The 16,333-nt window shown below is 45.5% G+C and overlaps 1 protein-coding gene across 1 annotated transcript; it reads right to left on the reverse strand.

Moving 5' to 3' along the window:
* Nucleotides 1-3,505: 3,505 nt before the first annotated feature.
* Nucleotides 3,506-4,027, reverse strand: Rps20l1 (ribosomal protein S20 like 1). Its single transcript, NM_001402105.1, is given in 1 exon segment — nt 3,506-4,027. A coding segment is annotated over 1 exon segment (360 nt). The 5' UTR covers nt 3,914-4,027; the 3' UTR covers nt 3,506-3,553.
* Nucleotides 4,028-16,333: the final 12,306 nt, after the last annotated feature.

Consider the following 16,333-nt stretch of genomic DNA (forward strand, 5'->3'; position numbering starts at 1 on the left):
TCACGAGCCATTGTGAACTGCTCCATGTATGTTCTGGGATCTGAACTCCAGTCCTCTGGAAGAGCATGGAGTACTTTTAATCACCATGCCAACTCTCCATCCCCCCATATCGTATTTTTTTTTAAACTGGTTAGATTTTAGTTCTCTTTCTCGATGTTTATAAAGAGCTACAGTTTCAAAAGTTGGGAAGTCAGAGGTCAAAGGGTCAAAGGTCTAACAAGAGCCTGGCTGCATCATCTCATGGCACAGTATCAGAAGAAGAAGAAGAAGAGAGAGAGAGAGGGGGAGAGAGAGACAGAGAGGCAGAAACAGAGACAGAGAGAGACAGAGACAGAGAGAGAGACAGAGAGGCAGAGAGGCAGAAACAGAGAGACAGAGAGAGACAGAGACAGAGAGAGACAAGAGAGAGACAGACACAGAGAGACACAGAGAGACAGAGAGAGACAGAGAGATAGAAAGAGAGTGAGAGGGGGGCAGGGAAATAAAATGGAGAGAGACAGAGACACACAGAGAGACACAGAGACACAGACAGAGAGAGACATGCAGAGAGAGACAGAGAGAGAGAATGAGAACAGAGATAAGGAACCAAGCTTACGATTTTATCAGAGCCCACCCAGCAGTAATCATCTTGGACAATTCATTATGGAACAATCTTTTTGGCATTATTAGCTCTTATTAAAGGTTCCCCCTCCCTTTCCCCTTCTTCTTCATCTCTTTTTTTAGACAGGGACCCCACCGCATAATCTTGGCTAACTTGGAACTCACTATGTAGACCAGAATGACCTTAAACTCAGAGGTCTGCCTCCGAGGGCCGAGTAAGGAGTGCAGAGAGCAGAAGGAGGAGGCGCTGGCTCTCCTGGAGCTGTGAGCCATGCTGTGTGAGTACTGGGAATGGAACTTGGGTCCTGGGCCGGAGAAGCACTCTTAAAGCTTAAGTTCAAACTTTCCTTTTCCTCCCTCTCCCTCCCCCTTTCCTCCCTCCTTCCTTCCTTCTTTCTTTTCTTCCTTATAATCTTGAGACAAGCTCTCACTATATAGCCCCAACTGAACTGGAACTTGCTATAAGACAGGCTAGATTTGAACTCACAGAGATCTGCCTGTTTCTGCCTCCAAATGCTGGGATTCAACTTGTGTACCTCTACATCGGGCTCTCAAAAATTTGCATTTTTCTATTTGAGGAGTACTTGAACACACACACACACACACACACACACACACACACACACACACACACATTCTGTCTCCAAGAGGATGCCCCTTCAACCGCCCACCCAAGTTCCAACCCCCCCTCATCAAACCTCTCCAGTCCCTGGGTCCTCAAATCTCTCAAGGGTTAGGTGCATCTTCTCCTACTGAGTCCAGACCCGGCAGTCCTCTGCTGTGTATGTGTTGGGGGCCTCATATCAGCTGTTGTATGCTGCCTGGTTGGTGGCTCAGCGTCTGAGAGATTTCGGGGGTCCAGATTAGTTGAGACTGCTGGTCTTCCTATAGGGTCACCCTCTTCCTCAGCTTCTTCCAGATTTTCCCTAATTCAACCACAGGGGTCAGCAGCTTCTGTCCATTGGTTGGGTGCAAATATCTGCATGTGACTCTTTTAGCTGCTTGTTGGGCCTTTCAGAGGGCAGTCATGATAGGCCTCTTTTTGTGAGCACTCCATAACCTCAGTAATAGTGTCAGGCCTTGGGGCCTCCTCTTGAGCTGAGTTGTCACTGGGCCAGTCTCTGGACCTCCTTTCCCTCAGGCTCTTCTCCATTTTTGTCCCTGCAGTTCTTTCAGACAGGCTCAATCCTGGGTCCGAGTTTTTGACTATGGAATGGCAACCCCATCCCTCTACTTGATGCCCTGTCTTTCTACTGGAAGTGAACCCTACAAGTTCCCTCTCCCCATTGTAGGGCATTTCATCTAAGGTCCCTCCCTTAGAGTCCTGAGAGTCTCTCACCTCCTAGGTCTCTGGGACATTTTGGAGGGTCTCCCTTGCCTCCTACATCTGGAGGTTGCCTGTTTCCATTCTTTCTGCTGGTGCTCAGGGCTTCTGTCCTGTTTTTCCCACCCAACACCTGATAATGTTCCCTCCTCCTCTCCCTGTCCCCTTTTAACCTAACCAATCTTACTGTTTTAGTTTTTTGGGGGAGGGGGTTGTTGTTTTGTTTTATTTTAAATGCTCTGCCAAGATTTATTTTTAAAATTTTTTTTTAAATTTATTTTATGTTCTTGGGTGTTTTGCCTGCAGAGGTCAGAAGAGGGTGTCCCAATCATCTGGAACTGGAGTTACAGACAAGTGTGAGCTACCATGTGGGTGCTGGGATCAGACCAGTGTGTGCTCTTAACCGCTGAGCCATCTCTCCAGCTGTTATTACTCCGATATATGAGTCTTACTGTGCAGTCATAGCTGGCCGGGAACTCAACCTCTAGACCAGGCTGGCCTCAAACTCAGAAAAGTGTGCACCACAATACTTGGCTGCAGTTTTGTTTTTATGATATTGTATATGAAACTGTGTAAACCATGTTTAGTGACTTCTGGGGATACCTATTCATATAGAATATTTTGGTCCTGTATCTTCTTTAGATCTACTGATTTTGGATTACACTCTGTGATGTTTCTTAGTATCTTTTGCCCCAAATGATTGGTCTTCAGAAAAGCCCCTTTAGTTTTGATATCAACCAAACCCATAACGGGTCTAATCTCCCTGGAAGAGCTTTTGTTTCTGAACTAGGCTCATCTTGCCCACCCCAGAGTGCCACACAGTATGCCAGTCACTGAAAGATGAAAGGTTGTTCTTAAAGAACCAAATATAGACGTGTCCAGTCCACTTCTCTGACCACAGGTTTAGATCTCTGTGGGGTGGAGAAGTAGAGTCTGTAAAATGCAGAAAAAGGAGGTCAGAGGTCACACAATTGTGGGAAATGCATGCATAAGCAGTTTTTAGGGCTCTTCACAGGAAGCATGTCCAGAAAATAGGGCCTTTAGTATGTTTTAAGAATAGCATATGGGGGGCTGGGGATTTAGCTCAGTGGTAGAGCGCTTACCTAGGAAGCGCAAGGCCCTGGGTTCGGTCCCCAGCTCCGAAAAAAAGAACAACAACAAAAAAAAAAGAATAGCATATGGGGGTTGGGGATTTAGCTCAGTGGTAGAGCGCTTGCCTAGCAAGCACAAGGCCCTGGGTTCGGTCCCCAGCTCTGAAAAAAAAGAAAAGAAAAAAAAAAAAAAAGAAAGAAAAGCATATGATCTTCTGGTGTCAAACACCTGAGCTGACCCAAATGTGATGGCTCCCTCAAAAAAAAAATGGCCTCCAAGTCACTGAAAAGTAACCTAGGTAATTATTGCCATGACATATGGATCCAGGAAGCTTAATCCTGTTTGGGAGGCAGGATCAGGAGAATGCAGAGGTCAAGGCTAGCCTGGGCTACACAGGGATTTTGAGGCCAGCTTGGGGTAGGAGGTGAGACCATGTCTCCAGGACAAAATCTGCACTTCGGATCCATTTCTCAGGTACCGTCTACTTTTTTTTTTTTTTTTTTTTAACAATTAAGTCAATGTATTTAAACAGTTGACTTAGGCATCTGCAATGGTGACTTCAATCTCCACTCCAAGCTCAATACTGATGGAAGTAATCTGCTTAACAATCTCTGAAGGACTGTGTAAGTCAATGAGTCGCTTGTGGATTCTCATCTGGAAACGATCCCACGTCCTGGAACCTTCACCACAAGCTGTTTTTCTGGTAGTGATTCTCAGTGTCTTGGTAGGCATGCGCACTGGTCCTTTCACTTTCAGATTCTTCTCCTTTGCGCCTCTGATCAAGTCCGCACAAACCTTTTCCAGCGACTTCACGTTGCGGCTGGTGAGTGTGATTTGAATCCGGTGAATCGCCACTTCGGGCTCCACGGGAGTCTTCCCGGTATCTTTAAATGCCATGGCTGAGGCGTGGCTTCCTGACCGACTTGTTCCTCAGCAGGAGCGAACAGCGGTGAGTCGGGACAGAGCAGACTGGACAAGGCTCCACAGCACGCACCACAGGTCTCGGAAAGGCCGTCTACTTTTTTTAAAATGTAGGGTCTGTCACTGCCCTAGAGTTTCCCAAGTAGGTTGGTTTGGCTGCCCATCAGCCATTCTCACTGCTGGGGTTGCAAGTGTGTGCTGCCAGGCATGAGTCTTTATGCTTACGTGCCTTCTAAGGTTCAGGACTCACACTCACCCACATATAGCATGCACGGTACAAACTGAGCCATTTCTCCAGGCTTCCCCCACACCTGCCCCTCCAGACGGTTAAAGCTGGATTTGAACCCCTGATCTTCCTCACTCCACCTTATTAGTGCTGGAATTGAAGGTATGTGTGCCTTTGCGCTCAGCTAGAAATGGTGCTTAAAAAAAAAAAAACAACAACAACAATGGCACCGAATCGTGGTTAATCCGAAGCCAGCCAGGCCTCTGGCTCAGAAGCAAAACAAAGACAAGCACAGTGGCTTGTGTCTGTAAGCCCAGCATTTGGAAGGTTGAGTTAGCAGACGGCCATGAGTTTGAGGTCAGCTGTACTACATGATTAGTTGGAGGCGGACTTGGGCTACAGAGAGAGACAGTCTCAAAATGAAACAAGGCAAAATTTAAAGAAAGATAGGGTGGGGGAGGATGCAGTTCAGTGACAGAGCACTTGCCTTGCAATGCAGCAGGCCATGGGGTCAGTCGCCTACAGCCTTGGGGGCACACACACATACACACACATATACACACATACACATACACACATGCACACACATACACACACACGCACACACACATACACATACACATACACAAACACACATATACACATACACACACAAACACACATACATACACATATACACACACATACACATATACACACACACATATATACACATACACACATACATACACATATACACACATACACACATTCACACATACACACAGATACACATACATACACACATATATACACATACATACATACACACACGAAGTTGGATCAAGATTGTTTATATAGGGCACAATGCAGTGAAGAGCCCCCCCCCAACCCCTTACCTCCTGAAGAAGCTGTGATTGCCCAGAAGAGCCAGCATTTTGACATCTGTCATACGAGCTGAGGTTGTTTTTCATGCCTAGCAATTTGCAGGCTGCAGTTTGCCTTGGTCTGGGCTACATGAGGAGGCAGTTGTCCCCATTCCCACCCCTGTTATCCTTGAAATTTCCAGCTGCTTAAAACTAAGCATCCTTCTAGAGAACCTTCCAGAGGACTAGGTAGAGGCTTCTTAAGCTAAGTCTCCAGTCTGATCTGGATGAGGAAAGGAAGCGAATTCTGCATTGAACCTGAGAATGGAGCTTGTCTTCTGACTGGGCTGGGGCTGTGGACAGACACACCAGGCCACAGTGTGATGGCTCCTGTTTGTAAGGCCTTGAAGAGATGCGTTTGAGACTTTAGTCATTGCATAGGTGAAGTCTACGGTGGTATGGGAGCTGTACTTATACAGACTGAGTTTAATGTTCAATACATACATTTACTTACCACACGTTGTCCCCATGTTGCCCTGCTATCTGAGGAGAGTTACTGCTTTTCCCTTTAAAGATTTATTTATTTATTTATTTATTTATTTATTTATTTATTTAATGTATACGAGTACACTGTAGCTGTCTTCAGACACACCAGACCTCATTACAGATGGTTGTGAGCCACCATGTGGTTGCTGGGAATTGAACTCAAGACCTCTGGAAGAGCAGTCGGAACTCTTAACCGCTGAGCCATTTCTCCAGCCCATGCTTTTCCCTTTAATGTGAATCCCTTCATCTGCACCCTGTTTATCCCACAGAAACTGTTATCTGACATCTAAAAAAGTACACAAGTGCTGACATGCACTGGTCAGATTCTCCCAGTCACTGAAGTGCACTTGATGAGGGAGACAAGAGTACCTACTGTGCCTTAGCCTCCCAAGCGCTGGGATGACAGGTCTGAGCCCCCTGCCCGCTGAAACTGACGTAAGGGGTGCCACAGGCATTTTAGTAGTTGGGACTCTGAATGAGAGCCTTCATAATTCAGAGTTATCACATGGGGCTGGAGCGATGTCTCAGATGACAGCACTTTCTGCTCTTCCAGAGGACCAGGGTGGGTTCCCAGCACTAACACTGGTCTGGAGAAATGTCCAGTTCCGGGGGACCTGATGCCCTCTTTTTTGCCTCTGAGGGTACAGATGTGCATACACACAAACAAATGAATCTTTTAAAGAACGTATCAAAGGGAGAAATGTTATTTTGTTGACCTTTTAGATATTAAAAAAATTCTGTATGATTAGCTGAGTTTTGCAAAATCTTTGCCTGTTCCACCAAACAGTTATCTAGGGCTTTATCTATGAATAACTCTCCTCCGCTATCCTAACACGAGTGTCAATCTAGTAGCCTTTGATATGGACTGGCTTTTCATCTTAAGTCTCTTAGATTCTATCTTATTTATTTCTTAAGGTGAAAGCGGTTCGGTTCTCAACCTTCCTAACGCTGTGTCCCTTTAATTCCTCATGCTGTGCCGACCCTAACCATAAAATGATTCTCATTGCTGCTTCACAAATGTAATTTTGCTATTGTTATGAATCATAATTTTAATATCTGTGTTTTCTGGTGGTCTTAGGCAACCCCTGTGCAAGGGTCATTCAACCCCCAGTGGATGGAGACCCACAGGTTGAGAATCGCTGTCCTGTCTGCTGCTTCTTTCTTTCATGGTCTAACTGTGTAGACACTGCAATATCCATCATTTTATGATGTCTTTATTTCTCTGTCTTACTTGTTGTTTGTTTTTGCAGTGCTGAGGATCAGATGGAGAACCTTGCATGGGCTAGGAGAGTGCTCTTGCCCTGCACTATATCCCCAGCCCCATTTCTTTCATATCGCATTTAAGGTCATCTTATTGAAATTATATTTATTGATAGGTTGTGTCATCTCTTAATTTTATTTTAGGTTAGTAAATCTGCTTGTGGAGAGGAAGCACTGAGGATTACTATGTATCACTGGATTACTAATTAACACTGGTTAGTGTTATTTTTGAGCCTCAGGCAAGTGCCTGGGTCAGAAGCTGGTTTTGTTTTTGTTGTTCTGTCCCTTTCTTTTTGGTGCATAGGTCAAACCTAGGGCTTTCCACATGCTAGCCAAGACTCTGAACTTGCTAGCCAGGGCTCTGAACATGCTTGCCAGGGCTCTGAACATGCTAGCCAGGGCTCTGAGCATGCTTGCCAGGGCTCTGAGCATGCTTGCCAGGACTCTGATCATGCTAGCCAGGGCCCTGAGCATGCTAGCCAGGGCTCTGAGCATGCTAGGCCGGGGCTCTGAACATGCTAGCCAGGGCTCTGAGTATGCTTGCCAGGACTCTGATCATGCTAGCCAGGGCTCTGTGCATGCTAGCCAGGTGCTGCACTACTGACCTATAACCTGCTGTGCTCTAGAGTTAGAAGAAAATGTGTCACATTCTCTTTTGCTCCATTCATTTTAGACATCTCAGTGAGGTCAGGTGTATTAGTGAGGCCGGCCATCCTGGCTAACCAAGAAGCAGAGGCAGAAGGTCACCTGTAAGTTACAGGCCAGGCAGGACTGCATAATGAGACCTTGTCTTAGAAGAGGAGGAAGAGGAAGAAGAAGAGGAGGTGGAGGAGGAGGAGGAGGTGGAGGAGGAGGAGGAGGAGGAAGAGACTGGAGAGATGGCTTATTAGTGAAGAGTGCTTGTTTCCCTTATCAAAGACCCATGTCTGGTTCCCAGCAACTACGTGATGGCTCACAACCTGTGACTTCAGGTCTCGGGACCCAGTGCCAGCTCCTGACACCTGAGGGCACTCAGCACACATGTGGTGCACATCATACTTGCAGTAAAACATTTATGCACATATAATTAAATAAATGTTAATTAAAGATTCAAACAAAACAAGGCTGCAGGCAATTATTTTGTTACTGCCCAGCTTGAGTCTCTTGCAGTGTACTAAATGGACTTTTCTTTCTAAAAACAAGTGATCAAGTAACAGTAAAACCCAAATAGAAACAAAAATAAAACCACACCAAAATATACACGTTAACTTTTTAAGTAAAACAGAGCTAAGGAAGGACATGGTATCCCAATTCTGTAGTCCCAAAATTTGGGGAGCAGAGGCAGGCGGATCTCTGTGAGTTTGAGGATGCTTTTCTCCCATTTTTGGGGGGCTGGGGACTGGGATGGAGTGGGAGTGGAGGGGCTGGAGAGGTGGGGTGGGGTAGGTGGGTAGAGTGGAGGGGCAGATTGGGGGCGGTCAGCCTTTTCAACTTGTTTTTCACTTTGGCTCGTTTTTAGATGATATCTTCTCTGCACTGAGTAAAGTTAGCAAACTTATTTACTTCCCAAAACAGAATTTATTATAAAGACTGTCCTATCACAGACCTTAAACAGCCATTTTGGGGAACTTGGACTATGTATCAAGACCATGGCCTTTTCTTTAAAGCTATCTTTTTTTTTTTTGGTTCTTTTTTTCAGAGCTGGGGACCGAACCCAGGGCCTTGCGCTTCCTAGGCAAACGCTCTACTAAAGCTATCTTTGTGTCTGTTTTTGGACACACTGGTCCGTCCTAAAGAGATGCCTCTTCCTGTCCTCACACTACACTGTTTTAACTGCTGTGGTCATCTTACAGTAAATGAACAGCTCTAAGCTGCTATGACCCAGCCCTAAGCCCTGTCAGCCCCTTTAACAATTCTTTGGCTATTCTTGAACATTTCTGTCCCACACAGATTTTGCAATCAGCTTGTCAGATTTCATGAAAGGTCTTCTGGGACCTTACTGGTAATTGATTGTCTGGTTTGGGGTGGGACTTGATATCTTTACAAAAATCAAGTTTTCGGGCTGGAGAAATGGCTCAGCGGTTAAGAGTTCCGACTGCTCTTCTAGAGGTCCTGAGTTCAATTCCCAGCAGCCACATGGTGGCTCACAACCATCTGTAATGAGGTCTGGTGTGTCTGAAGACAGCTACAGTGTACTCGTATACATTAAATAAATAAATAAATAAATAAATAAATAAATCTTTTTAAAAAAATCAAGTTTTCTCATGCATGAACATTGTCCCTCCGTTAATATATGTCTTTGGCTTTGTTCTGATCACACGATTCTTCTTATATGTCAACAGCATGATTTACAGCAATATTTGTGTGTGTGAAATGAATTCTCTATTTCCTCCTGCTTAGTTTATTCTCAAACTAATGATAATTGTCCTGCTTCAGCCTTCCAACTGTTGGGTGGGGTGGGTGATGGTGGAGGGGTAGAGCGGGGGTGTTGTACTGGAACTTGCTATGTAAAGCAGTCTAGCTGTGAATTTACCATGAATTTCCCGAGTACTGGGATTACGGGTATGTGCCCTCACGGCCTAGATCATCATCATCATCATCATCATCTTCTTCTTCTTCTTCTTCTTCTTCTTCTTCTTCTTCTTCTTCTTCTTCTTCTTCTTCTTCTTCTTCTTCTTCTTCTTCTTCTTCTTCTTCTTCCTCCTCCTCCTCCTCCCCTCCTCCTTCTCTTCCTCCTCCTCCTCCTCCTCCTCCCCTCCTCCTTCTCTTCCTCCTCCTCCTCCTCCTCCCCTCCTCCTTCTCTTCCTCCTCCTCCTCCTCCTCCTCCTCCCCTCCTCCTTCTCTTCCTCCTCCTCCTCCTCCTCCTCCTCCTCCTTCTTCTTAGATTTATTTTATGTGAGTACACTGTCGCTGTCTTCAGACACACCAGAAGACGGCACTGGATCCCATTATAGATGGTTGTGAGCCACCATGTCGCTGCTGGGATTTGAACTCAGGACCTCTGGAAGAGCAGTCAGTGCTCTTAACCACTGAGCCATCTCTCCAAACCTCCCCCTGCCCCCTTTTTTAAAGGAATGATAAAGAAAGTGTGGATTCAGTCCATTCTCAGGCAGATCATTTTGGGAAGTATACAGAAGAAGCTCTGGAAGCATTCATTAAAACCATCTTTACACACTCTTTGGCAAAGCTTTCTGTGCCATCTCTGTTTACACAATGTTCCTGGAGAGGCTTGAGAGTCCTTGAGTGAGAAGGTTGTAAGGGCAAGGGGTTCTGGGCTATTGTTGCCCATCTTGAGTTCTTGGGCTTGCTGATTTAGTTATCTATTTTCTTTTTTTGTTTGGTTTTTGTTTCGTTTGTTTCATTTAAAGGCAGGGTTTTGCTACTATAAACAATAGTCTGAAAAACAGCTTCCTTGGGGAGCCATGGAAAGATTTGAAACAGGGAAATGGCATAATTGACTTTTGTTTCAAAGACTGCTTTGACATGTGGACACACTTCTGTGTGTCAAAAATGGTGGTGTCAGGCTTTCTGGGTTACAATCCCAGTGGCCCCTCTACTCACGCTTCTTGTGTTACAGTCCCTGTGGCTCCTCCAACCATACTTCCTGTGTTACAATCCCAGTGGCCCCTCCACCCACACTTCCTGAGGATTTTTGCTTTGGGAACCCTGTCTGTAGCCATCTTTGGCTCCTTTCTTTCTGTCTTACAAAAATTTTTTTCATCTTTATTAACTTGAGTATTTCTTATTTACATTTCAATTGTTATTCCCCTTCCCGGTTTCCCGGCCAACATCCCCCTAGCCCTTCCCCCTCCCCTTCTCTATGGGTGCTCCCCTCCCCATTACCGCCCTCCCCCCAACAATCACGTTCACTGGGGGTTCAGTCTTGGCAGGACCAAGGGCTTCCCCTTCCACTGGTGCTCTTACTAGGCTATTCATTGCTACATATGCAGTTGGAGCCCAGGGTCAGTCCATGTATAGTCTTTGGGTAGTGGCTTAGTCCCTGGAATCTGTCTTACAAATTTAAGCAGCTACCAAGCCCATTGTTTCTTTCTTCAAGTTCGTTTCTCTGTCTATTTTTATCTTGCCGTCTACATTAGTTTGGTTTTGTTTGTTCACGACAGGGTCTTGCTATATAACCTTAGCTGCCCTGGAACTCACTGTGTATACCAGGCTGGCCTGACACTTGAAGTGGTTCTGCTGCTTGTGTGTCTCGAGCACCACATGCCACCGTTGTCTTGCACCAGGTACTTAGGATTTCCTTCTTGGAGTCTCTTAACTTGCCTTCTGGATTTGCTCTGTCCTGGCCAATCACTCATTGTCACCCCTTGACACTTTGTTTTTTGTGGAGTAATGCAGCACAAACAAGAGAGTGACTTTGTCCAATATTTCTTCAGCTCCTTTTTCCTAGACAGAGTCTTTGGCTTTAGAAAATTGTAAGTAGAACAGAAGGTTGAGCTAGCTTCTGTTTTCTTTGCTTCTTTCTCTATGTGCTGTTTGTAAACTTAACATGGCTCAGTGTGAGGAAGCTCCCTCTGTTTGGCAGTTACCACTTCTTCTCAGGGAAAGACTTTTGTGAAGAAAGTGGAATTTTAAATGGTGTAGAGTAGACATTATAATAGAATATTTTGTGTGAGGCTCTCTGTTATCAGCTGCTCCCTAAGGGTGAGCACAGCTGAGCAGTGTATGGACCTGAGAGAAGGTAAGCCAAGTATGGAGGAGTAATGGGACTTTCTTGCACACTCACAGTGGTATCTGTCAGGACAAATGTGAAATTTGACTCATTAAGAATATAAATGTGAGGGGCTGGGGATTTAGCTCAGTGGTAGAGCGCTTGCCTAGCAAGCGCAAGGCCCTGGGTTCGGTCCCCAGCTCCAAAAAATAGAAAAGAAAAAAAAAAGAATATAAACGTGAATATAAATGCAGCAGGGCACTCCCAGCAAACAGGAGGCAGAGACAGGAGGAATTTCTGTGAATTCCAGGCCATCCTGGTCTACAGAAAGTCTCTGCCCCAGAGTGGCCATCCTGTCTCTTTCCACAGCAGGGGATCCCAGCATCTCTGGGCTGAGGCTCTCCCTTGGAGAGCCCTGGAGCCATGTGACTCACTCTGTCCCCCTTGCTGAGAAACAAATTCTTCCTTCCTCCTAGACTTCTTTTGATTTATTTATTTTATGTATATGAGTACCTAGTAGCTGTCTTCAGGCACAACAGAAGAGGGCATCAGACCTCATTACAGATGGTTGTGAGCCACCATGTGGTTGCTGGGAATTGAACTCAGGACCTCTTGAAGAACAGTCAGTGCTCTTAACCACTGAGCCATCTCTCCAGCCCCCCTTCCTAGATTTTTATCACAGTGTGTGTGTAATTCATCCAAAAGTCCATTCCTAATTTAATAGTGGATTCTTGTTCCCTCGTTAGGCACCATATATTGCATGTAGCTTTTGTTACCCTGCCTAAGCTCTGGGAAGGGGCTGCACTATCAACCCCCACCCAGATTCCCTTGAATCCCCAGATGAAACACACACACACACACACACACACACACACACTCTCTCTCTCTCTCTCTCTCTCTCTCTCTCTCACACACACACACACACACACACACACACACACACACACACACACACACACCAGTTAATCTTAAAATGCTTTTGCTAACTCAATGACTGAGCATGGCTAAACCTCTCCTACCACCCCAGGCATAATCCAATAGAGCAGCCATTGGCCGCTCAAAACCTAAAACTCACATGGACGGTTGGCTCTATCTCCTGCAGCTTCTTTCCCTCTCTTCAGAGTCTGCCTGCGTTTCCCATGCAATTCTAAGTGTCCTGCCCCATCCTCAGTCATTGGTTGCTGGTGTCTTTAAGAACCAGTGGGAGAACGGGACATTAGCATCAGAACTAATCCCTACACAAAACAAAAGGATATAAATGTATGGCTAACCGCTACTGTTCTATAATTGTTTAAAATAACAATGATGATGTTGATAATGATAATGTGTGTGTGTGTGTGTGTGTGTGTGTGTGTGTGTGTGTGTCTGTGTGTGTCGGCTCATGCATGTGTGAATGTCATTACACTTTAAGGCAGAATCTGGCAAACATTTGAATATGCACACTTTAGAAAACTGAAAACACTGCCCCCTGTTGCTAGGTGCCCATCTACAGCACTTTAACAATGGCGAAGTTTCTTTCTGTGTTGCTGTTAGACTCTCAGGAGCTCTTTATTGTTGAAAGATGGCTATGCTCATGACTTCAACTTCTGAGTTTGAGTTGTTGGCCCAAGTTTTTATATATATATATATATATATATATATATATAGAGAGAGAGAGAGAGAGAGAGAGAGAATATGGCCATGTTCATTACCTTTCTCACTGCTGATGATCTACCTGACAGAAGCAATTTCGAGTTGAGTGTACTGGGACATGCCTTTAATCCCAGCACTTGTGAGGCAGAGAACCGTGGATCTCTGTGAGATCAAGGGCAACCTGTCTACATAAAGGGTGCTGGGACAGCCAGAACTGCAGAGAGAGATGCTGTCTCAACAAACAAACAAACAAACAAACAATAAAAACTTTTTTAAAGGATGGGCTTAATTTTGACCCATAGTTTGAGGGTGCAGTCCACTGTGGTGGGGAAGGTAGTGGTCACAATTTGTTTGCTTCTTTTATTCAGTCCGGTGCATGGGGTGGTTCTGATGCTTTGATCAGGAGTCTGCTGGTGTACACTGAAGGTCCTGTTCTCCAATTGGTTCTCGATCAATCAATAAGGATGCTAGCAGCCAATGAACTTGACGGAATAGGCGGGTCTTCCAGTTTTCCTGAAGGCAGGCTAGCAGACACAAGGGAGGAGAAAAAGATTCGCCACGCTTCAGAGAGAAAAAGAGCCACCAGCCATGTGAGATCTATGGTGGAACGGCCATTGGCTTCTTCCCTGACTGGGCCTGAGGTAGCAGGCAGGAGATTAGAGACCAACTGAGCTGAGGGCAGATTTCCAGTGCTGAGCTAGGGTAACTGAGCAACAAAAGTTGGGGGCAGATTTAGACTGAGCTGGGAGTGAAAAGAAGGCTGGAATAGCTGAGGAAGGCTTAGGAGAGGCTGGCCACTGAGCTCAAGCATATCAAAAATAAGCCAGTGTGTGTGTGTGTGTGTTTGTGTGTGTATGTTTGTGTGTTTGTATGTGTGAGTTATATGTGTATGTTTGTGTGTGTGTGTTTGTGTGTTTGTATGTGTGTGTTTATATATGTGTGTTTGTATGTGTGTGTTTATATGTGTGTGTGTGTGTGTGTTTGTGTATGTCTTTTATTTGTGGATCTGAAGAATCCTGGGTGGGGCTGGTAGTGCTGTCTGCCCAGAGCTTAAGCTGGGTAGGAGGGATTGCGTGCTACAGTCCAGAATCCTGCTCATTGAACGGTGTTACTCAACATTAGGTTGGGTTTTCCCTCCTCAGTTAAATCTCTCTGGAAAGTCCTCACACACACACTTCTCAGGCAAGTCACAGTCTAGTAGAGTGCAGAGTCCAGATTAAGCTACCACGGGGATCTGTGTGAATGTGACTCTCACGTGGTCTGCCAGGCCTTTGAGGCTCCTTTGACCAAGCGTGAGTGGGGTTAGGATTTCTTCTTGCTAAGGAACATAGCTGCTTGGAACCCATAAGTACTTCTAGCATCTAGCAGACTGACGATGTTCTGTGGCTTACTTCTGAACTGATATGACGGGCTATCTGTGGAAGAGTGGGAAACCATGGCGACAACAGAGGGGGGACACTTAGATCAGTAGAACTGAGATTTCTCAGGCTTTGCAAGCATTGGAGCATGGTCACTACACACTACCCAGCCCTTACTGTCTGCAGCAACAGCAGAAGCGGTACTTTGAATATATTAAATAATCACAGTCCTCATTTATGATACTTTTTAAACGTCCATTTATTTTTCTCTCATATATTCCATCCCTACTGCAGTCTTCCCTTCCTTCTCTGTTCCCAGTCCCTTCTTCCCAACCTCCCTTCTCCTCCAGATCTACTCCTAATGGGATTCAGAAAAGGGCAGGCCTCCCAGGGATAGCAACCAAACCCAGCATATCAGATTACAATAAGACTAAGCTGGACAAGGCAATCTAGTAGGAGGAAAAGGGTCCCAGAAGCAGGCCAAAGAGTTGGAGACAGTTCTACAACCATAACATACATGTGGAGGACCTAGGTCAGTCCTGTGCAGGCTCCCGGATAGTTGGTTTACTCCGTGAGCCTCTATGAGCCTTGGTTAGTTGATTCTGTGGGTTTTCTTGTGGTATTCTTGACCCTCTTGGTTCCTACAATCCTTCCTCCCCCTTCCTCTTCCACAGAATCCCTCAAGCTCTGCCTAATGTTTGGCTGTGGTCTTTGCATCTGCTTCTAGATGAATCTGGATGAAGCCTCTCTGATGATGGCTATGCTGGGTTCCAGTCTTCGAGTACAGCAGACTTTTGGGTTTTGTTTGTTTTTTGTTTTTGTTTTTACCAGTCAGGTTTTTTTTTTTTTTTTTGTTTCTATCCTAGGTCTCTGGGCTTTCCAGTCTCTGGTTCCTGTCACTCCAGGTAGTGTCAGGAGTGGATCCCTCTCAAGTACAGGCCTCAAGTTGGATCAGTCACTGGTTGGCAATGCCCACAAGTTCTGAACCACCTTTTCCCTAGCACATCCTGCAGGCAGGACAAGCTGTAGGTGGAAGGTTTTGTGGCTGGGTTGGTGTGCCGTTCCCTTTGCTGGAAGCCTTGCTTGGTTACAGGAGATAGCCCATTTAGGTTCCATATCCATTGTTACTTTGCTAGGGTAACTCTTGTCACTCCTTAGCTGCCAGGCTAGCTCAGTCAGTAGAGCGTGGGACTCTCAGTCATGAGATGTTTTGCCTTCCTTTCAAAATTACAGAAAGACAAAATCCCAGCGCTCTGAGGAGGCAGAAGCAGAAGGATTGCTTTGGTATGGCAGACTCTCTGAGCGTCATATTCAGTCAGAGATTCTGCCTTGAAAAGTAAGGTGAAGAATGATAGAGTGTGGGCTGTTTGTTGTTTTTTTTTTTTGTATGCATACATGCATTGCACATACCTGTGAAAACACACCACACATGTACATGATAAATAAATAAATTTCAACCATTTAACGTGTATGTCTGGCCCCTTCTATCTAGACACACAGCTAATTGGAAGGAAGGAAGAGCACTGGATGATGCTTGGAATCTTTTTTAAGATTTATTTATTATATATAAGTACACTGTCGCTGTCTTCAGACAAACCAGAAGAGGGCATCAGATCCCATTATAGATGGTTGTGAGCCACCATATGGTAGCTGGGATTTGAACTCAGGACCTCTGGAAGAGCAGTCAGTGCCCTTAACCACCGAGCCACCTCTCCAGCCCGATGCTTGGCATGTTTAATCCTTAAGATATTGTCTAGTCCTGAATACTGAGACCAATGACATAGTTGTACTTTCTGGGTAACTGTGATGCCTGTTTCTCACGGGGATCTGCAGGCATCCCTGAAAGACTTGTCTGGGCCTTCGTGGCCAAGACACTGTGAG

The sequence above is a fragment of the Rattus norvegicus genome, chromosome 5, assembly GCF_021556685.1.
Source record: "Rattus norvegicus strain SHRSP/BbbUtx chromosome 5, alternate assembly SHRSP_T2T, whole genome shotgun sequence".
Lineage (NCBI taxonomy): Eukaryota > Metazoa > Chordata > Mammalia > Rodentia > Muridae > Rattus > Rattus norvegicus.